At 32.8% G+C, this 23,912-nt stretch overlaps 1 protein-coding gene across 10 annotated transcripts in view; it reads left to right on the top strand.

Moving 5' to 3' along the window:
- TUT4 (terminal uridylyl transferase 4) overlaps window positions 1-23,912 on the top strand; it is a 134,709-nt gene that overhangs the window by 86,155 nt on the left and 24,642 nt on the right. For all 10 annotated transcript variants that reach the window (XM_074376487.1, XM_074376492.1, XM_074376483.1 and 7 more), the window contains 12 exons: window positions 1,100-1,797; window positions 3,850-4,000; window positions 7,590-7,676; window positions 9,707-9,810; window positions 12,671-12,728; window positions 12,819-12,922; window positions 13,226-13,315; window positions 15,108-15,221; window positions 19,661-19,738; window positions 19,882-20,059; window positions 20,333-20,380; window positions 20,466-20,548. In XM_074376487.1, the coding sequence (XP_074232588.1) occupies window positions 1,100-1,797; window positions 3,850-4,000; window positions 7,590-7,676; window positions 9,707-9,810; window positions 12,671-12,728; window positions 12,819-12,922; window positions 13,226-13,315; window positions 15,108-15,221; window positions 19,661-19,738; window positions 19,882-20,059; window positions 20,333-20,380; window positions 20,466-20,548 (1,793 nt within the window). The remainder of the gene's footprint in view (window positions 1-1,099; window positions 1,798-3,849; window positions 4,001-7,589; window positions 7,677-9,706; window positions 9,811-12,670; window positions 12,729-12,818; window positions 12,923-13,225; window positions 13,316-15,107; window positions 15,222-19,660; window positions 19,739-19,881; window positions 20,060-20,332; window positions 20,381-20,465; window positions 20,549-23,912) is intronic.

Consider the following 23,912-nt stretch of genomic DNA (forward strand, 5'->3'; position numbering starts at 1 on the left):
ACTAAATGCCATTATAATTTCTCTTTTTCTTTTAGAAAGGGGAGAGAAGCTAAGTAAATCTTTTAAAAGTCTGTGGCTTTAGAGAACAGTAAAAAGTAACAGTTGCTTCAGTTTTAACAATCTGAAGCCTGGCCTGTTAATCCTTTTACTTAATGATCTTCAGTAGTGGGGAAAATGTGTATTGTCTTTTGGGTGGCACCATTCTTTTATTCTGGGGCATATTTATATTTAAGGCTTATAAAATCCAAAACCCATAAAACATTTTCAGAAGTCTGTTTTATGTTCTTTTTTAAAAAAATATTTTTTAAAATTTATTTTGAGGTGGATATACTTAGGTTTATTTATTTACTTCTTTTTAAAGGAGGTACTGGGGATTGAGCCCAGGACCTTGTGCATGCTAGGCATGTGCTCTAGCACTTGAGCTATATCTTCCTTCCTGTTCTATGTTCTTAATAATGAAAATTCAGTTGATGTAAGCCTTTTCAGCACAGCCATTTTAGACTGAATAAAAATTTAAATTTTGGTTTAATTTTTACTTCGTTAGATTTCTTCTACTTTTCTTTCTATTATTTCTCCTTCTTTGTCTCTTCAATTTTCTGATGTTACTAAAGTTAAATCTTAAAATCAGATAACTTGAAGCTTTGAGAGTGTTAGGTTATATTTTATTTGTTTAAATTGCAAGGAGTATGTAACTAAAGAATGCTATAACAAGAGATGAAAATTAGTAATGGGTCCTGGAGCTTGAAAAAATTCATTCAGAGACAGTGTAGGGAAGCATATTGGCATAGCTTTTTCTAGCAATTTCATCATTGTAAGTTTGTAATTATTGAATTGGCCTCTTCAGCTATTCTCTCATTAATTACCTTATTTTATTGTTTCTCTTTTCCTTTTAGTTTTTTATTTTACGACAGAAACAAGGGAAAAGATTTTGCTATTTTATTTCCTTTACTCAGTTGGCAGGAATTCTCATTGGGACCTTAAGTTAGAAAAACTTTGGGAAAAGGTACTCTGCTGACAATCTTCCTGTTTGTGTAGGTTTGGAAATGTAGTTTGTTTGTAGATACTTAGCTACTGACCTTTTTTTTTTTTTTTCTCCTAGATCCATTTTCAGTCAAGAGGAATGTTGCACGGAGTTTAAACAGTCAGCTTGTTTATGAATATGTTGTGGAGAGATTCAGGGCAGCTTATCGATATTTTGCCTGTCCTCAGAGGAAGGGTGGAAATAAATCTACAATGGATTCCATGAAAAAAGAGAAGGGGAAAATAAACAGTAAGAAACCAGTGAAGTCTGACAATGTGGCATCGAATTGTTGCATTCTACTTGGGGGAAGCACAGAAAAAATAAATGCAGAAAGAGGTCAACCTGATAAATATGATGAAATGAAATGTACATCGCAGAGATGTATTACTGAAGATGACAGTTTGTTGATAAATGAACTAGATTTGGCTGAAAATGGACAGGAATCATCATCTCTTTCTACCAGTGAAGGCAGTGAATTAGAGCCAAAATCAATTAAGAAGCAGGATGTTTTAGCACCTTCAGAAACTTGTTTAAAGAAGGAGCTAAGCCGGTGTAATTGCATTGATTATAAATCCCCTGAACCAGATGAATCTGCTGGTACAGGCTGCAGGTCAAATTTAGAAACAGAAAGTTCACATCAGATTGTGTGCACTGACACATCTGCTACCTCTTGCAACTGCAAAGCTACAGAAGATGCTTCTGACCTTAATGATGATAACCACCCTACCCAGGAATTATATTATGTGTTTGATAAGTTTATTTTAACTTCTGGCAAGGTAGGATACAGTTTGTAAGTAATCTGTAAGATTTTGTGTTTGTTGTATGACTATTTCTATAGTTTTTAGATTCAGAAATGTAAAAATAGCTTCTGTGATGGTAAACTATTGTTTTGAAATGGTATTTTGGTGTATATTTTTGCATTTTTGCCTATACTTATCTTTTAAGAATATATATATGAAATTCTGAAAGTTTTCAGCACTCCATTACTAGTTGGTTTGCTTTACTTTCTCATATATGAAAGGATTTATCAGGTATCTTATGAAAGTGAGTTTGGCAAAGGCAGCATTCATTTTAATTTTTCTTATTTTTTATACATATGATTTTTTTACTTCTACAAAGGAGAATACAGTGTTTGAAACTCTAGTAGTATTCTATCAAAAAATTTTTTTAGTAGGGGCCAGGGACTGGAGTATAAACTTAAGGTAGTTGAATTAAAGCTAAGATCAGGAACCAAAAAAATGAAGAATTTAGATTCTGTCTCTGCCTCTGAGCTTCTTTTTGGATTTTGGCATCCACCTTATGAATTATAGGACTCTTAACTTTTATTTTTAAAGTGGGATCATCTGAACTTTAACTTGATAAATTATAAAAAATAAAATATCCCAACAAATAAAAAAATAAGCTACTTTGTTAACACAAAATAACTACTTTGTTGTTAAAAGAAAGTTTTAGCTAAGTCAAATTGCTTCAAGTGCAGTATACATAATTGAAATAGTATCAGCACCCAGAATAAAAAAAATTGTTATATAGGTCATGTGTAAATTAAGTAGAATACAAAAATAAACTCAGAAAGTCATCCAGTTTTATTGTTTTATTAATAATTATTAATTGACAAGCTTTAAATTCTTTAACCTAATTACTAAACTGTGTTTCTCCATCCTTTGTAAGGATACTTCTGTCTCATTTTGTTTAGCTTATAGTATTTGGGGCATATGGACTATTAAAAAGATAAAATAAATGGCAAATTTTTAGAAAAGCCTCTTAATAATTTAACTACAGTTTACATTTCTTATACTTTATACTTTTTTCTTGGAACCTTATCTTATGGTAACGATTTCTCCAATATTAGTTCTCTCTCTAGTTATCTGTAACACTTTCCTAGAATTTTCTGATAAATATGTCCTTTTTCTCAAGCTTTGAAAAGTTGATAGAAATTTCCGTGGTACTGTTTATTAGCCCACAGCATAGCATTCCCACAAGTAGAGGGTTTCTGTGTGTATTTCGCATCAGAGTTCATGGCTAGGTAAATGTCTAGGCTAACCCTGGAGAAGGAAGCTAACTTCCTAGGCATCTTACAATAAAGAAAATAGTAGTGCTCTTCCTTAAACATATTTGTTTTTTTCAACTAGTTGGACTGAATTTTTACTGTTTTGGCTACCTGTCTGGTAGTCCATTGAAATACATTTAAAATGGTGTTACAGGGTTTGAAAGTTTAAGTTTGTGGCTTTTGCATATAAGTTGTTCCTTGTATGAAGTGGGAATGGGTTTGAAAGTTAAATTTGTGGCTGTTGCATAAGAATTATTTCTTGTATGAAGCTGATTTATTTTTAGAGTTCAGCCCTACAGTTTCGTTTTTTGAATACCATACTAATGTAATAAATTGAACCAACTAGCCAAGTGAGGGTTCTATAATTGACTCTGCAGATAGGAAATGTTTGGAGTGTAATGAAAGGTGCCACATGAAATTTCTTTATAATCTATTTTGTTAAAGATTAAAATGTGATGCATGCATTTCATTTTGGGAGCTGATCAAACTGTTTGAATTAACCTATACTCTCTGCATCTTTTGATATTTCCTTTATATTCCGTTTTCAGGTAAATCTAATCCTTGGTAATATCATTTTAGTGGGGAAGAAAGTGGTTGGCTCAAAATGTTTTTTATGTTTAATACTGAATTTCATTAACATGCCTTTTTTTTTTAAAACCTCTTGAAATCCAGGTTATCAGACTGAGTTAACATAAGAGATTCTTTTTATACTGCTTTATAAGTGATGATGAAGTCCCTCAATAGTTATTCAATTATTAGATTTTTAAAAACTTTTTTATAGCCGCCAACAATAGTATGCAGCATCTGCAAAAAGGATGGCCATTCAAAAAATGATTGCCCAGAGGATTTCAGGAAAATTGATCTAAAACCTCTACCACCAATGACAAATCGATTTCGAGAAATACTTGATTTAGTATGTAAAAGATGTTTTGGTAAGTCTTTTTTTACTAGAACTACTTACTGAGACTAGATTCTTTCTTAGATTTTGAGTATTTATTTTCTTATTAGAGAACAGTTTGCATACAATTTGTTTTGGTAGAGTTTTTTGAATAGTTTAGCAACCCAACCACAGATATTTATTAAATGCCCTCTGTGTGCAGGGCACTGTGATAAATTCCAGGGAGAATATAGAGTCCCTAGTATTGCTTTTAAGGAGCTTAGACTTTGGGTTTGTGCTAGTTAATATGGTAGCCACTAGCTTTATGTGCTAAATTTAAATTAACTCAATTTAAATTAACTAAACTAAACTAAAATAAAAAATTAAGTTCATCAGTTACACTAGTCACACCTCAAGTACTGAGTAGCTACATGTGGCTAGTGACTATTTCACTGGACTGTCTGGGTAGAGAACATTTCAACTGTTGCAATGATTTTGCATAGTGCTGCTCTAAATGGTTGTATAAGACATGTACGAAACTTACCATAATTGGAAGCAGAGCGTGTTACATGCTGTTGTAGTGGTAAACAAAATGCAGTTCAAACATAATTTTAACTTGGATAGATCAGAGGAATTGGAATTAATGATGTGGTATTTGAGATAGATCTTGAACTGCATTTTCAGATGTAGGAGATTATACATAAAAGCATAAAGTGTATAATTTGGAAGAATAATTGCCTTAGATTTGGTAGATGTAAGAAAGCCAGTAGAGGGAGATAAGGCTGTAAAGATTTTGGATAAAGCCTTACATACTTTGATTCAACAAACATTTATGGTGTACTTGGAATAAACCTTCACTCAGTAAACATTGTTAAATTGCTTGCTGAATGAAATAATGCCATTTGCAGCAAAAGGATGGGCCTAGAGATTGCCACACTAATTGAAGTAAGTCAGGCAAAGACAATTATCTTATGATATCACTTATACGTGGAAACTAAAGTATAATACAGATGAACTTACTTACAGAAAGGAAACAGACTCACAGACATAGGAAACAAATTTGTGATTACCAAAGGGCAGGGTAGGGGGAGGGACAAATTAGGAGTTTGGGATTAGCAGACACAAACTACTATACATAAAACTGATAAACAAGGTTCTTCTATATAGCACAGGGAACTGTATTCAATATCTTGTAATAAACTATAATGGAAAAGACTATGATAAAGAATGTATTTGTGTATATATATCTATATATATAGATAGATATATCTGAATCACTTTGTTGTACACCAAAAACTAACACAACATTATAAATTAACTGCACTTCAATTTAAAAAAATTACTTGCTGTCTCCTAGGTAAGATAAAATTTCTGTCATAACATTTAGTTCTATTGTAATCCCTCCCTTCTACCCTTTCCTAATTCCACCTCCTGCCAAGCAGCCACTTACCTGCTTTTTGTCATTGTAGATAGTTTGCATTTTTCTAGAGTTCTATATAAATAGAATCACATGGAATGTATGCTTTTTTTTGGGGGGGTGGGGGGAATCTGGCTTCTTTCACTTAGCATAATTATTTTGAGGTTCTTCTATGTTGTGGTGTGTATCAGTGGTTCATTTCTTTCTATTGCTGAGTTGTGTTCCATTGTGTGGCTGTACCACATTTAGTTTACCATTCACCTGTTGATGAAAATTAGATGAGTACCTAAATTTTGGTTATTACAAATAAATCTATTGTGCACATACATGTGTGGGTCTGGGTATGGACATATGCTTAAACTTCTCTTGGGTAAAATACCTAGTAGCTGAATAGCTGAACTATGGCACATTTTTTTCTTAGCAACTTTATTAAAATATAATTTACTATATTTGTTTTTATTGAGTCATTTATTTATCTCAGTATGGACTCATAGATATTTTATACTTTGAATTATAATTCAGTACTATTTTTTGTTGCTTAAATTGTTCCAGTTTTAGATATTGGGAGCTCTTTTCGTTTGGTTCCGATGACCCTTTGATATACTCCTATCAATGTGAGGGGTCTTTTTGGGTTTCTTTTTGTTAGTGTTGTTAGTTGTTCATTTGTATTTTAGCACTTTCTTACTTTCTGGCACTGCAAGATGCTCCAGGCTCATCTTATAAATTTCTGCCCCAGTCCTAGAGTTAGACATTTCTCCAAAGAGCCCTGGTTCCTTTTATTGGAGAACAGTATTAGAAACCAAGATCTGGGTGCTAGGGTGATTGTTATTACTGGGTGATGGTGTGTCTGGGTCCTCTCTGAGGAAAAAGTTTATGTATATATGTTAACTCTTGTATATACACATATCTATAAATATTTCCATTTGTGACCATCTTATCTATATTAAACTAAACATGATTCTGTACTGATGTTTCCAACTGTAATACATTAGTTGCCACATGGCTCTTTCTAACCTCTTCTTTCTGCTTAATGTAAATTTTCTACTCTAGCAGTGAGAAACCTGGCTCCCACCGTGTGCCAGCCCTTTATTTAATTGTTCCATTTCAGTATACTTGTGTAGAATGATCAGAACTGTTATCCTGTACCCCTGTAGGAAACAACTTTATCAATTAGAGCATCGTGCGTATATGTCGTTCCTTTAACCCTTAGTCTTACAGACGCCACTCCTTTTCAAACTTACTTAGATTAGCACCTTTTCCCCCACTCCCTTGAATGAAGTTTTCTTATACATTTATAATGCAGTTAGATTCTTTTCTTACAGTCTGCATTCCATCCTGAGATTCCCTGACCTCCTAGATTTTTTTTTTTAATTTATGTACTATAAAGTTGACTGTTAGTACTACAGAGTTCCCTGGGTTTTGACAGGTGTGTCGTATCATATTACAATTAGAGTATCATGCAGAATAGTTTCTCCACTCTTAAAAAAAGAAAGTCCTGTATTTCAGCTATCCACCTTGCAACCACTGATGCTACATTTGTTTTTCAAAAGCTGAGTATTAATTTAATTCATTACAGTAAATTACTTCTTTGTTCCTATTAGCATATTGACTCCTAGGGACGAGTTTGGAGGAGGTGATAGGGGAGAATAAGACTATTCTTAAGGAATGTATGGTCTTATTTGGAAAAATAATATGACTATAAATGAAATACCTAGAAAACTGAAAGAACATTATAAACTAAATTGGCAGGTGATTTGGAGAACTAAGGAAATTCATTTAAGGAAAGGTCATTAAATGCTGTGTTTGGGCAAAGCAGCTTACAGGGAAGATATGAATCTTGACCAGGCATTTGGGGGAACTGTTAGGTTTGAATGAGTTAGGTACCTAGCATAACAGTATGAGAGTAGTCTTAAAAAGAGGGAAAGAACAAGTATGTACATGGGAGAGAGTGGATTGTCTGAAGAAAGCAATATTAAATAATTTGTAGAAGTGAATATATTTTGTAGCTATTTCATAGGGAAGATGATCATGTGAAGTGTACATAGATCTATAACATTATTTTTCTGCTCTCTCTTTGCTCCTTCCTTCCCCAGTAACGTTTGTGATTTTAACGTCAAAGAAGTCAACAAATAATGAAGAAAAGTAAAGTTTTTAGAGTAAAAAATTGAAGATATTTTCAGATTCTATTTTGCTTACTTTTATTTTTCCTTTTTTTTTTTTAACTTAGATGAATTATCACCACCTTTCTCTGAACAGCACAACAGGGAACAGATTTTAATTGGCTTGGAAAAGTTTATTCAAAAAGAATATGATGGTATGTCATATGATGAAAATTGGTTTCTTTTGTTATTATAGTCACCTGGTCTGAGACTGATTGATTGATTGGTTGATGTGGAGGGAGGTAATTAGGTTTACTTATTTATTCATTCTTAGAGGAGGTACTGGGGATTGAACCCAGGACCTCATGCATGCTAAGCATGCACTCTATCACTTGAGCTATACCCTCCCCTCCATTCATTTATTTTAAAAATGTTTATGGAATGTTATGTGTTAAGTACTATTCTAGAAACTGGGGATACAGTGCTAAGAAGAGAGGTGAAACCTGCTCTCGTGAAACTTGTATTAAGAGGGGTGACAGTCAGCTAACGAGTGAGTAACGTAATATCAGGAAATAATAAATACTGTTAAAGTACAGGAGTTAAAAGGATATTGGTGAGGTGTTATGGTAGTTCTCTCTGATAAGGTGATATTTGAGCAGAGCCATGAATAATATGGAGTAAGTTATTATGAATATCCAAGGAGAGAACATTCTAGAGGGAAGGAATAGCAAATACAAATACCCTATGACTGAATTATGTTTGACATGTTTGAAGGCCATCCAGGAAGTTAATGTGGCTAGAGTAGAGTGTACAAGGTAGACTAATAGGAAGATGAGGTCAGAGGAGTAACCTAGAGTTTGGATCATTAGAGTCTTAATAGATATTGATAGAAGGACTTTGAACTTTATTTTGAATATCTGATGAGAAGCTTCTGAAGGGTTTTAACACAAAAATGACATGATCTAAGAGAATAGAGTAAGAATAGAAGCAAGCAGAACATTTATTTAAGAGTCTGTTGCATGAGTTCAGATGAGACATAATAGTGATTTGGAAGAGTAGATATGAAGTGGTCAGATAGGATACATTTTGAATGTAGAGTCAACAGGATTTGCTGATGCATTACATGTTAGATGTGAGAAAAAGGAGTCAAAGATGGTTTCTAGATTTTCCCGTCACTAATTGGGTGGTGTTATTTAACTGAGATGGCAAAAATAGCAGAAAGGAGCAGGTTTTGGGCATGGGGGTGAAGAATTAAGAGTTTCGTGGCCAAATGTTTTAGAAAAGGATAAAAAGTTATTTATTTTAAAAGATGATCTTTTATCTTTTCATTTTAAATTATATTTGCTAATATATAAGATGTTGACCAAATCTAAGTTCCTTTTATATTAAACCCATGCACATTTTTATTTACTGATAAATGTAGCTTCTTTTATGTCTCCCAGTTGTCACTGATTTCAAGTAGGTCATCAGAACTAAATCAGAAGTTTAAGTTTTGAAAATACAGAGTTTGTCTAAATGTGTAGTCTGCAAGAATTAATAGGAAGACTAATCCAATCTTACTAAGCCACACCTTGTTTGAAGTAGTACCTGTTGTTGAGTGACACTAATAAGCATGAAGGAATAGCACTATCATAATTTATATCAAATGAACTAATTTCTCACTTTTAGAGGAGAATTAATTCTGTGTGCTAAGGTAATATTTGTGAAACTACTTGAATTGTGCCCTGAAAAAACTAGTTTATTTCTGAGAAGTATGTCTCTAAATATTGATCTTAAGTATTGGTATTGATGTTGGTAATGAATAAAAGTAGATGAGCCTATAAGATAGTTAAGTTGGAGGAAACTAAAGGACTTGGTGATTCTTTGGATATGGAAGTTGAGAGAGAGATGTTAAGAACCACATGTATATTTCTGACTTGGGCAACTGAGTAGCTGATGGTATTTGCTGAGAAATGGGGATTATAGGAATAATAGTAGGTTTGAGGTGGAGTTGATAGTTTTCACTTGTTGCATTTATGATGTCTATGGAAAAAATGGAAAATGCTGTTAGATACTTGGGTATGGGAACTTGGGCAGAAGATCTGGACTTTAGGTGAGTGGAAAGTTCTCAGTATATCTGCCAATGGTAAGTAATTTAAGTCATGGAATTGGATAAGATCATCCTGTGGTAAGCCATTAGTAGTTGATGGAAGACTCCCCTTTCCTGTTAATTATAAAACTTTTGACTTCTGTTTTCCTTGCTTAGAAAAGGCAAGATTGTGCTTATTTGGCTCTTCTAAGAATGGATTTGGATTTCGTGATAGTGATCTGGATATTTGCATGACCTTGGAGGGCCATGAAAATGCAGAGGTAAGAGTTAGTGTTTGGAAAGGGATGTGGAAGTTATTTTATTCCAATGATGAATTTGTTTTTAATTTTGTATGTAGAATTGATAAAAATTTATTATGTCATCCTTCATATAAATATATTAGCAATAGCAGTGTATGAAATGTAAAAGCATTACCATTATCATTTAGAGGACATTAAAATATTTAAGTAAGTAAATTTACTGCTTAGTAATTTTTAAATTCAAAAACTATGTCCCTGAGAGTTACAAGTGCTTTTTAATGAATTTTTGGAGCAGTTAATATACCACAGAGTTGGAATTTTTTGATTAGAACTGACGAGAAGCTGTTGCTTCAGTTTGGTAGTAAACATTGATCTTACTTACTCTGTCTTTTCATATCCCTTCCATTAGGTGATGTCTTTGTATCACTAAAGATAGAAAATAAAGGTGGACATTTAATATATAAAAGGGTTGTGTTCTACAAGTTAATTATAATTTGGGGGAACTCAAAACACATTTTTTTTCTATAGAAGCAATGTTATAAATGATGTGTTCTAGGATAGCTTTTAGAAACTCATTGTGGGTGGGGAGGGGAACTAACATTTGAGTCCCCAGTATACACTTTTACATACATTATCTCATTTCACTCTTACAACCACCTTCGAGGTAGATAATTTCCCCCATTTTTCAGATGAGGAAACTGAGGCTTTGAGAGATAAACTGACTTCACACAGCTAGTAAATGTTGGAGCCGGGATTCGTACCCAGGTCTGTCTGACTCCAGAGTTCATGCTCTTTCAATTGTATCTCACTGCTTCTCTGTAATTTATTTAACCCATAATGTAGTTGAAATATAGTACTAATTGTACTTTAGAACCTAACCACTACTTTCTGAAATTAAAATCTTTCTGAGTTCCACCGTGAGATGCCAGGAGCAAACCTTCCCCCAGAGCAGTCTCAGCAGTGAGAGAGGATACTTGTTTTCCTTCTTTGTATACCAGGCCTCAACAGTGGGAGTGAGAGTGTCCAAGCTTCCGTAAAGAAAAGGACTGAATGGACAGGGAAGAAGTGTCTCAGGCCTTCCTAGCAGCAACTAGAAAAGGAGGGTACCCCTGTAGTTGCTCATTTCTTTACCAACATAGTTGTTGGTATTTATGTTTCAGAATCAGGGACTGCTTGCAAGATTGGGGTGAGGCCAAGCTTCTGGCATCTGTAGTGGTGTCAGTATAGCCTCTGTTGTATTATACAAGAATTCAGAAGAATGTACCTATGTGTTTCTGAAATAGTTTTTCCAAAAGGTGTTTTTTAAATCATTAGAAACAAAGTAAAGATGGCAGTAACACCTGGTAGATCTTTATTTCTGGCCTAAGAAACTGCTTCTGGTGTTAATTAACATCTTGTTCTGTGAAGAAACTGGAAAGTTGTAAATTTTTTAGTTCTCTTTAACTGACTTCTACTCCGTACCATCTACTTCAAGAGTCTTCCACTTTCTATTCTGAAGGTTAGGGATTGAGGAAATAGGAAACAGTTTTTACCCAGGAAGAAAGCTATGGTTTTAGATATCTTCTATGTAAAATTTAATAATCATACTTCTAATCACTAAGGGTTTGTGTACTATATAAAATTCATATTAGAAAGTCAAAACAATGAAAAAGAATAAACTATTTCCAGATGAACCATAATTGAAACTTTAATTTAGCATAAATTCTATCCTTGCATAATAAAGAGAAAAATAAACCTCTTTTATTTTATTATATTTATTATTATTTTATTAATTTATTAGTAATAAATTATTCCTTTGAAATCCCCAGTTTAAGCTGCAATGGCCACTGCTCTTTTGTAGCTGAAAAGAGCATGTTGGGGATATGCAAAAGTTATTTTAGTAGTAAATGTGGGCATTGATGTATATACCTTTCATCTTAATCCAGTTAATTTATGCCATTATTTTCTATTTCTTAGATTATGGTTATTGTTACCATATCAACTCTGCTGTCTAGCTTTTAAATAACCAATACATTTAAATTTGCAGAGCTAAGAGGTTTTTTTGAAGAAGTAGGTGCTGGTAATAGGATTCTTTTTCTTTTCCTCATCAACATAATAATAATAAATAGCTCACAAACTTAAAGTGCTTACTTTGTACAAAGTATGCTGCTGAATGCTTTACATAAGTGTCTCATGTAATCTTTCCAACTACTTTATAGGATAGGAATTTATGATTAAATTGATTTTATAGAAAAGTATTATGAGGCTCAGAGGGATTAAGGATCTAGTCAAAGGCACACAGCTATTCAGTCCTTAGTTTAAGATTTAAATCCAGGTTTGTCTAAATTCAGAGCCTATGTTCTTAATCACTATACTGTTTGCCCTCACCAAACCCACTCTATAGTTGTTCATTCATGTATTGAAAATATTATTCTCTTTTGTGCTTCTCAAACTTTAATGTGGATGTGAATTACCTGGGGATCTTGTTAACAGGCTGATTATGATTTAGCAGACTAGAACTGGGGCTGAGATTTCTGCATTTCTCTCAAGTTTCCAGGTGTTGCTGATACTGCAGGTCTATGGACCACCTTCTTTGACTAGCAAGGTTATATAAACCTTCTGGCTGGAGATTTTATTTTTTATTTTTTAAACTTTGGTGGAGGGAGGTAATCAGGTTTATTTGTTTGTGTATTTATTTGTTTATTTTAATGAAGGTACTGGGAATTGAACCCTGGACCTTATGCATGCTAGGCATGCACTCTACCACTGAGCTATACCTTCCCCACTCTGGCCGGAGATTTTAAATGCTAGTTTTAAATGTCTAGATTAAAATAGAATTTGCAACAAGGCCGAATTGAGTCAGACAAACTTTAATTTATTATTTATTTTTCTTGTTTTTTAGAAATTAAATTGTAAGGAAATAATTGAAAATTTGGCGAAAATTCTTAAGAGACATCCAGGTATGAACTTCTAATTACAGCTTTAAAACAACAGAAAATATTTTTTAGTTTTATGAAAATTATTTAAACTAGTGAATTTTTTTTAATCAGGTTTAAGAAACATTTTGCCTATAACTACTGCCAAAGTGCCTATAGTAAAATTTGAACACAGACGAAGTGGTTTAGAAGGCGATATCAGTTTATATAATACATTGGTAAGTTTCACTTTCTGTAAGGATCCAGATATGTTTACACTTGTCATTTTAAAAGTTTACAGATCAATGACTATACCTTTTTGTTTAAAACTTGCAACTGTGAGCAGTACAGGGATAAAATATTTTATCAATAATCATAACTTTTTCTTCAGATTGAAGATTATATTTTGACTCATTTACTGGTATTTTAAGTTTTACATGTATATGTATATTCTATTTGGAGTTTATTATATCTTTTTATCTGATCTGTAAGTTTAATTTTAATAAATTTGAAATGCTTTCAAATATGTAATTATTTTTCAGGCTCAGCATAACACAAGAATGCTAGCTACATATGCAGCTATTGATCCTAGAGTACAGTACTTGGGATACACTATGAAAGTGTTTGCTAAGGTATTTATGAAAAAGTTAATGATCTGCTTTGTTATAGTACTCATGATATTAAAGTGAAACATACTGATAAATCAGACTTGCAGAAAATATTTTCTCGGTTTTGTTTACCTGAGCTTTTAAAAAGAAATAGTCAATATTAAATCATTGAAATTTATACCTATTAGAGTACAGTAATTCTTATTTTTTTCCTTTGTGTACTCTCTTCTCATGGGTAACAGTAGTAAATTTCTCATAGTAAAATTTCTCAGTGCAGTAATGATTTTCAACCCCAGGCATAGGATTTGGCATACCATCCTGGTTAAGAATCCCTAGGTTAAGAAATCTGGTATTTAGGTTTAGTGATTAATTTTTCTGGCCAAGAAAAGAAAACAGTACCAAGAAAACTTTGTTTCCCTATTAAATAATAGTAAAATACTGAATTCTGGATTTTTTTGGTTTTTTGCTAAGTGTGTAGACTCCATGAGAGTGGAGGCTTCTGTATCTTTAGTCCACTATAGTGCTGCTTTATGGTAGCTGTTTAGTAAATAGTTAATTTTGTGAATGCTTTGGTAGAAGGGTTTTATTAGGGAAATGACTTGTTTACATTTTCATTTCATAAAGCCCACTCTTCCAACAAGGAGACATATACTTTTAGATAGTTCTATACATGTCTTTATGACAGAAGTCATCTTATAAAAGGAAGGCATCCAGCCATCATATTTGATACAATTTGGTCTTCTAGACTCACCTCACAAAATAAGTCCAACATGACAGTTTGGTACTGCCGTGGAGTTTTGATAGAAAGCAAGTGGTTCATGTCAGAGAACTCATTCTTCTCCCTTTATATAATATCAGCTAAAGCCTCACTCAGGGGAAGTCTCTGAGAATTCTTTTAGGGTTTTATTTTTAATTAAAAAATTTTTTTGAGTAGTCAACATATTCATGTGGTTCAATATTTAAAAGGTCTGATGGAGTTTATGGCAGAAAATCTCCCTGCCACATCTATCTCCTAGCCAACTAGTACCTCTTGTTGGAAGCAACCAGTGTTACATGTTCCTCTGTAGCCTTCTAGAAATATATTATTCCAGTACAAGAAAATAACATGAATTTCCTACCTCCTTTTTATTATAGGTATAAACATACTGAAAAAATTGTTTTGTACTTTGATTTTTTAACTGAGCAATAGATTATTAAAGATTATTACCTATTAATATAATAAGAATTTCCTTGTCCCTTTTTAGTGGCTGCATACTATTCTACTGTGTGGGTAGGGATCCGTTTTTTAAACCTGTATTTTATTTTATTTTATTTTATTTTATGTTATTTTATGTTGTTTTATGTTATTTTATGTTATTTATTTTATTTTATTTTATTTTTTTAGGTTCCACATATGAGCAATCTCATATGGTATTAAACCTGTACTTTATTAATGAGCTTTTTAAGTTCTTTCTGATTTTTTGCTATTAAGATAGTGCTACAATAAAAATCTTTTTATTTAGTCATTTCACATATTTTTTGGCATATTTGGACAATGAATTCTTAGCATAGAATTGCTACATTAAAGGAAATGTGCTTTTGTAATTTTGATATTGCCAAATTATTCTTCATAAAGTTTATGTTAATCTTTAATCTAACTTATGATGTATAATGGATAAGAGTGCCTGTTTACCCATACCCTCTGTAATAGTTCGTTATTGAACTTTTGACTATTTAACAGTTTGATGGGTTTAAAAAGTGGTGTCTCAGAGTGGTCAGTATTTTTTCATGGAATGAGATTCTGAAGTTTTGTTTTCAATCATTATGTTTTTTTTAGCGATGTGACATTGGAGATGCTTCCAGGGGAAGTTTATCTTCATATGCTTATATCCTTATGGTGCTGTACTTCCTGCAGCAGAGAAAACCACCTGTTATCCCAGTTCTACAAGAGGTAGGTGTTTAAGAGGACTATAAAGGCATTTCCTGTGAAAACAACAGATCTAAATACAATAAATCTTGCTCAGTTCATGAGATCATGAAGGATTTTTCCATCAAGGATATCCTAAGTTTTCTTCTTCCATTAATGATATAATCAAACAAGGAACTTTTTTAAAAAAAGTTTATTATGGGACAGTATATACTACCAAAAGTATATTAGATGAGTAGAACTGTTGAATATGTTTTGCAGCATTTTTGTATTTCACAGTCTTACTATGCTGCCAGTGATTATGAAATTTGTAGCCATTCATATTATAGTCTCTTGGCTGCAAATACATAAGTTCTTTTCAGAATATTCTCCCCACTCCTGCTTGGCAATGAAGTTTGATTTATTCCTGTGTATTTGATCAAGTTTTTGAATTTGGTTGAGGGAAAAAAACACAAGGAAATTCTTCCTTATCTCTGTACTGTCATGTTAATTGCATTAAGCATAAGAATGTACATCAAAAGAAACAGATTATACTCATATTTACTTGGATTTGGTGACTCATAGAGTCCCTTTTTGTTGGCAATTTATACTCTCTAAAGTAGGTACAAGGGAGTTCTTACTCATCCATCTGTTCCTCCTCATTCTTGGCACAAACTGGATTTACAAGCACTGGGATGGATCAAGTTCTAATTTCTTAGAAGGGTGGTTATTTTGAGGTAGACAAGAAGCATCAGAATTGTTTGGAAAATCACATATTCTGATTTCACATAAACTGATAGTCCTGGCAAAGAAGAATATCACAAAATAGCCATATGGTGCATGTCAGATGGCCTTAGTAAGTTTTAAGAAGTTCTAATGATTTTCTGTGATTTTTGCAGCATTTCCTCCCCTCTTTTAAATAACAGTTGGAGAGAAATAAATTTAAATATCCTTTCCTATTAGAAACTTTTAAGTTGCTTGAATGTATGTTGAGTGATGTTTGTTTTTTTAACAAGGTTGTTCACCATAGGATATTCAAAATTTAGCAGGGATTAATTAAGCCTGCCAAGGCCAGGATTATTCTCTGTATTAGTCTAATTGTTGTTAAGGCTTTAAATTTGGGGATCTTATGCATAATTACTCTAGTAATATTATAGCAGTCATTTGCTATAATTTGCTCTGACTTTGACAAAATAATATGATTAACTCAAGTGGAACACAAATTTTGTTTCCATTGGGTTTGTCTCTGTTCTCTCATTATGTTACCTATGTATAAGGAACCATTGAGGCAGCATGATATAATGGAAAGAGCAGGCAGAACATGGTTTTGGAGCTAGAGATAACTGGTCTGAATCCTTATTTTTGACATGTTGCCTTCAACAAGCTGCCTGACTGCCACTAGTCTGAATTTTATCATCAGTAAAAATGTAATAATGGTAGTAGTATTTCAGCATTGATACAAGGAGCAGAGACATTGAATGCCTTTGAATATAGTAGATGCTAAAGTGGGAGTTCATAAATGGTGATTGCTTGTATTATTACTTTTATTATTATTATTATTATTATTATTATTATTATTATTATTAACAGCTTTATTAATATTGTTATTGGAAAAATTCAGGTAGGATTGCTGTAGTCAAATTGAAGAACTGTTCCATTATCTGCTTAACAGACAGTGATTGGTGAAATGAGAGACAGTCCATGAAATATTTTCCATCATAATGAGCTCTGATTGTGGGGGGCTTTGTGATACATAGGAGCTGATGATATATGGATTTTTGCTTCTGGCCTTTTTTGCTTTTCATATGGGACCCCATTGTTCATTGCTCTGGCATCATTTAAGTATTGATCATTGGCATCGATCAACTTTTAAGGGTAAGGATATGTTTAATGAAGCTGATGATCTTTGACTCCATTTGTAATTCAATCTAGACTTTAAGTGACTGGGTAATAAGTAAGGCTCTGCCAAGAGTGTCTTCATGGTCAACAATATAGAGATCTTTAGGTCAAAAGGAGCTTTCTTAAGCAGAATAATTTTGCTGTATTCTATCAAGCCATCATACATAGAAGTAAATTGTCACAAAATTAATACTAAGAGAAGGTTAAGGAGTGTTAGTCATACTTGATATTATGAACTTCTGTGTTTTCTTACCTTATATCAGCTTAAAAATTACAGTTGACTGGATGAATCTTGAGAGCACTATGCTAAGTGAAATAAACCAGTCACAAAAGGACAAATACTATGTGATTCTACTTATATGAGGTACCTCGGGTAGTCAGATTCATAGAAACAGAAAGTAAAATGGTGGTTGCTAGAGGCTGGAGGGAGAGAGGAATGGAGAATTATTGTTTAATAGGTTCAGAGTTTTGAGTTTTACAAGACACAAGATGAGAAGAATTCTGTGGATGGACGGTGATGGTGGTAATACAACAATGTGAATGTATCTAATGCCATTGAACTGTACACTTGAAAATGATTTAAGATGGTAGACTTTATGTTTATGTGTATTTTACCACAACTGAAAAATTATAATTTTGTAGATATGAAAATACTACAACAGAATAAGAAAGTAAATATGGAAATATATAGGGTCACTCCTTGCACAAGTATGATTGACTTGTTTGGTGAGGTTTTAGAAGGAAGACTTGAGTGCTTGGAGGATTATTGGTGTTGAGATAAAGGAAAGAGAGAAACAGAAAGAGAAAGAAAATGTGTGTGTTAGAGAAAGAGAGGATAGTGTTAGTGTTTCTAAAGGCTGAAACAGAGTAGAAAGTGAAGCACTGTGAAAAACGGAAGTTCATAAAAATAGGTGACAGATCAGTGATTAAATGCCCTCCAAATCCCACAGGTCCAGTTTACTGTGTTACTGTAGCCAACATAATTGGGTTTGGATCTTGGTTGTTACTCCAAAGTAAGAATTCTGTTAAAATAATCAAGGTCTCAAGAAGCAGCTTATATAATAGCATCTTAATCTATGAGGGCAAAATGTATTATTTGGCCTCTTTAAAACCTTCTCTATTTTATTTTTGAGGGCAGCAGCCCATATTTTTTATTTTAGATATTAATATCTGTAATTATGGGTTTTCCTTTTTTTGTTTTATGGAATGTTAGAATTTATGCTAGATAATTCTTGGTAACCATATTTGTTTGTTATATGTAAATATTAAAAAGCCAAGTATTAGCTTAAGTCCTTAGAAACCTGGTCTTTATGTAAATATGCTTACAGAGAAAATATATTCATTCAATAAACATATTAACTATTCTCTATATGGCAGGCTTTGATGTAATAGGAATTTGGGCTCCAGAGATAAGCTATAGTCCTTGCCCACAAGGAACTTAAACCAAAGAATGAAATTAGAGGGGTAGACATGTAGTTAATTTTATAAATCACTGTCTCGTTTAAATGGAAGAAGCCTTAGGGACCACCTTGTCTAGTGGTTTTAAAGTGTATTTTGGTAAGCTCTAGGAGCTCATTATTTGTGAGAAGTGGAGGAGGGAAAAGATAGGGCGTGTGTTCTCCGCTCAGGCTTTTATGACAGTACTTCTGTTTTTATCTGTTTTACATATTAAGATTCCTTAAAGTTTACATTTTAGGAAGGGGTTCTACAGCTTAAAAGAAAAATAAAATTTGAAAAAAACTGACCTAATTAATCTAATCTCTCATTTTCATTGGGAAAACCGAGGTTTTAGAAGAATTATCTTGTGCAGAATCACTACTTGGTGGGACTGACTATAAATGAGGTCTACTGATTCTGAACCTAGTCCACCTTTTTACTTTATTGCATCTCTTTAAAACTCTTATAGAAAATAAGTCTCAAAATTGTAGAGATCATTTGTGCCAGTACAGTCATCTTATGGAATACTTTTCTTTTAGTAAAGTAGCATTACTTTCCCTTCTTTCCTTAGGCCAGTGAATTACTACTCATAATTAATCATAAAGATTTTACAATCTTTATCAAGATGTCAGGGAAAGCTACTTAATTTTCTATTTTAAAAAATCAAATCAATGTCTTGGGCCTTTTCAGCCTTGTATGATACAGGTAACTGATTAAAGGTATTAGAGCCCTTCCCCAAAACAAACAGCTTCATTAATTTCCTTTAAGAAGATGTACAGTCAGTAAGTATTATCTTTTACATATTTATGCATTTGTGATCCTTTGTTGAAAATGTCAGTTTTATTTTTCTTTAGTTTTACTTCATTAATCTTGGGCTGGATGTGTTTTGATAGGCCAAATATATAATATCAAAATGTTGTCATTTGCAGAGTCTGATGCTCGTAAGATATCCTTTCCCAGCTTTCGCCTTTCTGATACATTTTATTTGTTCATAACTTGGCATCAAATTATACCATGCTGATGTATTCCTTTTGGAATAAGTATTTCAATATGTTTATTATGGATAAATTCTAAAATGATATGAGAGTATTTAGGCTTTTGGGTTGGATAACTCAAAATCTAATAATGAAATTAATTTTTAAATGCAGATCTTTGATGGAAAACAGATCCCACAGAGAATGGTTGATGGATGGAATGCTTTTTTCTTTGATAAAACAGAAGAACTGGTAATTTTTTTCAGAGTTTTTATGTTATAGAATGCTCACTGATACATGTTAAGATTTGCATAGTTTAATTTAATACTTTTTCTTGGATTTGGGGTCCATATTTTGGATAAATATAGACATTTCTCTCTTTTTCTTACCTATAGAAAAAACGTTTACCTTCACTTGGAAAGAACACAGAAACATTAGGAGAGCTTTGGTTGGGGCTGCTTCGCTTCTATACTGAAGAATTTGATTTCAAAGAATATGTAATTAGCATTCGGCAGAAAAAACTGTTGACAACTTTTGAGAAGCAGTGGACATCCAAATGCATTGCAATTGAAGGTAATCATTTAGCTGATATTAATTCAGGAGCAAAACAAAAAGCAAGAGTTTTATTTGGCTGATGAAATTGAGGGGAAAATTGAAACATTAGAGTCTGGAAGATTCTTCCTCTTGATCTTTATGAGTTTCCATCCATTAATCTATAATTATAAAAGAATAATTTCCTGACTTTGGTCTGAGTTATATAGTGTTAGACTAGTTTTGGCTACTAAGTATATTTTATATTACTGTGAGCATTATTCTTAATTAAAAAATAAAATATTTCTTTTCTAGACCCTTTTGATTTGAATCATAACCTTGGTGCTGGAGTTTCTAGAAAAAGTAAGTTTTAAATATAGAATTCCCCTGCTTTTGAACCTCTTACACATTAAGGTCTACATTTTTATTGTTTTCTTTTCTTCAATAGTGACCAATTTCATCATGAAAGCATTTATCAATGGAAGGAAACTTTTTGGTACCCCCTTTTATCCACTCATTGGCAGAGAAGCTGTAAGTTTATATAATTTGAATTCTGAATCCTATTTCTTTTAGAACTTTTTTTTTTTGTACAAGAAACCTAATCTTGTTTCCAAGTTGGTGTTAGGAATAGGGAAAGAGATGGTTATAATTCCCTCTATTTTTCTTATTGTACTTATCATAGTCCATATGAAATGTCCATTTGCTAAATTTTGTTTATTTAATGTATTTGCTAAATTCTGTCTACCCCACTAGACTAGCTCCACAAGGGCAGGGTCCATGTCCATAAGGTTCACCATCATATCTCTAGTTTCTGGCACATAGGATGTACCAAATAAGCATTTGTTGAATGAATGAGGGTGGATAGTCAATACTCAGGATCCTTAAATACTAAATTTGAAATGCTGCTCACTGCTTCTCTTCTGTCTCTAGAAATCTTGATGAAAATATAAACAGAGATGACTACACCAAAAACATAGTTTATTATTTGCTGAGGCTTCTGCTCTAATTATGGTAGCCATTGGATTCCTTTTGCCTGAACTGGATGGTATAGTGATCCCTATTTCTCTTGGTCTCATTCTGGTTTTTGGTTGCTTTCCCATGGGAGGAAGTCTCAGTTTCACAGAGAAAGAAGCTACCAAAAGAAGAAATCTCAAAATAGAAACCATACTTCTGTAATTGCATAATGAATATCCTTGACCTTGTTCAGTTTAGTTTCAGCGTTCTTTCTTGGGAGTATGGGGTAAGAAAAGCAGAGAGAAGTCTAGAGCTTTTTTCTCATGTACCATTTTTGATAGTCTTGCCTCATATAGTGATAATAATTATTATAATGGAGAGAAATAGCTGAAATTTGAAACAACACAAATTCATTAGGTCCCTCTATTTATTAGGTCCTCTGACATGTTGATCTATTTTCTTCCAATCTATCAGCTATTTTCAGTCTTAATTTTTTTCTGAGTAGATTTAGCTTCTCTGGTCTACTCTCTGGGATAGACTTTAAATTCCTTTGCACCATTGTCCTTCTTTTGTACCCTTATGTTTTCAGTCTTGTATGATTTCAGCCACCACCATCTCTCTATGCTTGGGCTGAGCACTAATGGAAAAAAGTTTTATTTATATAGTATAGTATAAATTAATGTTCACTAGCCTCAGCTGGTTTCAATACCATCTGACATTCTTACTACATTTCTTTAGTTACTTGTGTCTCTCGTTCAATAAGAACTATTTCAAATTTAATTTATTTTACTCAAAATTCAATACCCATTGAATTTTGAATTTTGTCCCACCTGTTATCTCTGCCCTACTCACACTTAGATGTTTTCCTTTTGAGACAAAGATGGTGTCGAATAGATATTCCTTCTACTTTCTGCTACCAGATCTACAAATGTACCTGCATCTGCAGATATCTCTCCTTTATCAGATACTAATTCTTCCATATGCACTCAGATCCATTAATTATTCTCTTTACCTTGACTCTTCAACCTCTTTATCTATGAAAAACATTTTCAAAAATGAAATACATAAAATATAATTGCAGGTTAGCATTAACAGATGAACATTTGTCTTCAATTTTTTTAAATAAACCTTTCTTCTTCTCTAATTGTACATTTATTATTTTTTAATTTTTGCATCTTTCTTTTTTAACGGAGGTACTAGGGATTGAACCCAGTGCTAAGCATGCGCTCTATCACTGAGCTGTATGTACCCCACCCTCTGCCTTCACTTTTAATGATAGAGAGCACTAACCTTGAGCCTTGGTTAAGCAGAATGTCTCCCCTAGAAAGTATCTCTTTCTTCTAATTAGTAAACTTATATTACAGAAAAATTATACTCAATTATTAGTAGTATATTTTGAAATTCTTCAATTAAAATTTAGTAGAAATTCACCTTCTCTCTTGCCATGTAAGTACTTACATATTATCTTCAATTTTACCACAACAGCTAAAATATTTACTATCTGGCTCTTTACAGAAAAAATTTGCTGACCCCAGGTCTAGGCCACTTTAACTAGGATGGTGGGATGGAGAAAAGTAGATTAAAGAGATGTTCAGGAATAGAATGGGTACAATTTGGTGATTAATTAGAGGTGATGGGTGAAGGAGAGTAAGTTCAGAATGATTCCTAAGTTTCTGCCTTAAGCAGCTGGGTCAATTGAGAAACACCTTCATTTTGTCTTGTCAGAAAATATGATGATGAAGATTTTAATTTAGTTACATTGGTTTCATCAATAGTAAATGTGAAGAAGTATATCTCATCCTGTTTTAGAAATACAGCTTTATTGAAAAATAGTATATATACTGTACGGTTCATCTGTATAAAGTGAGCAATTCAGTGGTTTTCAGTATATTCACAAGATTGTGCAACTGTCACATATAATTTTAGAACATTTTCATTGGGTATCAAGGAAATCCTTGTCCCCATTAGCAGTCAGTCCTCACTCTTTTCCTCTCACTCCCCAAACTGCTAGTCTACTTTTTGTCTCTGTAGATTTGCCTATTGTGGACATTTTATGTAAACAGAATCATAGAATATATAGCCTTTTGTGACTGGTTTCTTTCATTTAGCTTAATGTTTTCAGGGTTTGTTCATGTTTTATCAGTACTTTTTTTTTTTTATAGTTGAACGATATTCCATTGTGTGGTTATATTACATTTTATTTATTCATTTATCAGTTTGTCAGACATTTGAGCTGTTTCTACTTTTTGGCTATTATGAGTAGTGCTGTTATAAATATTTGTGTACAAAATTTTGTGTGGATATATGTCACCATAAACTGTTTCCTAAAGGAACTGTGCTATGTTATACATTTCCACCAGCAATATATGAAGGTTCCAGTTTTTCCCCATCCTCACTAATACTTGTTAATGTCTGGTTTTTTTTTTTATAGCCATCCTAGTGGGTCTATTTCTCATACTTCTATCCCTAACATTAGATAGATTTGAAGAGCTCTAAGTGGGTATGTTCTTTTGTCTTCCAAGGATTGGGTACCATTAGGACAAACTAGTCTTTGTGATGGCGCAAAACTGAACTACAGTTTAGAAGGATAAGCAAAGTACTAGGATAAAGCAGAAATGAGCCTGGTTTTTCTAAGACTTGGGAAAATGATTTAATTCCTATTGATTCCTTGTAGTCTCTTTAGATATACTCTACTTTGTATAATAAATGTTATATATTCTTGAAATATTGAATGCAAATCCAATGATATTTTAAGTCAGAACATTGACTTATTTACATAGAATTCTTTTGTAAAGAGACTAATTCCTTTCTGCCTGGTGGAGCAGAAAGCATGAGCTTTGTAATAAGACAGACTTAGCTATAAATCGTTTATCTGTTACTTACCAGCTTTTTTGCTGTGAGCAAATGACTTGAACTCTTTGAGCCTCAATTTCCTCACCTA

The sequence above is a fragment of the Camelus bactrianus genome, chromosome 13 (assembly GCF_048773025.1).
Source record: "Camelus bactrianus isolate YW-2024 breed Bactrian camel chromosome 13, ASM4877302v1, whole genome shotgun sequence".
Lineage (NCBI taxonomy): Eukaryota > Metazoa > Chordata > Mammalia > Artiodactyla > Camelidae > Camelus > Camelus bactrianus.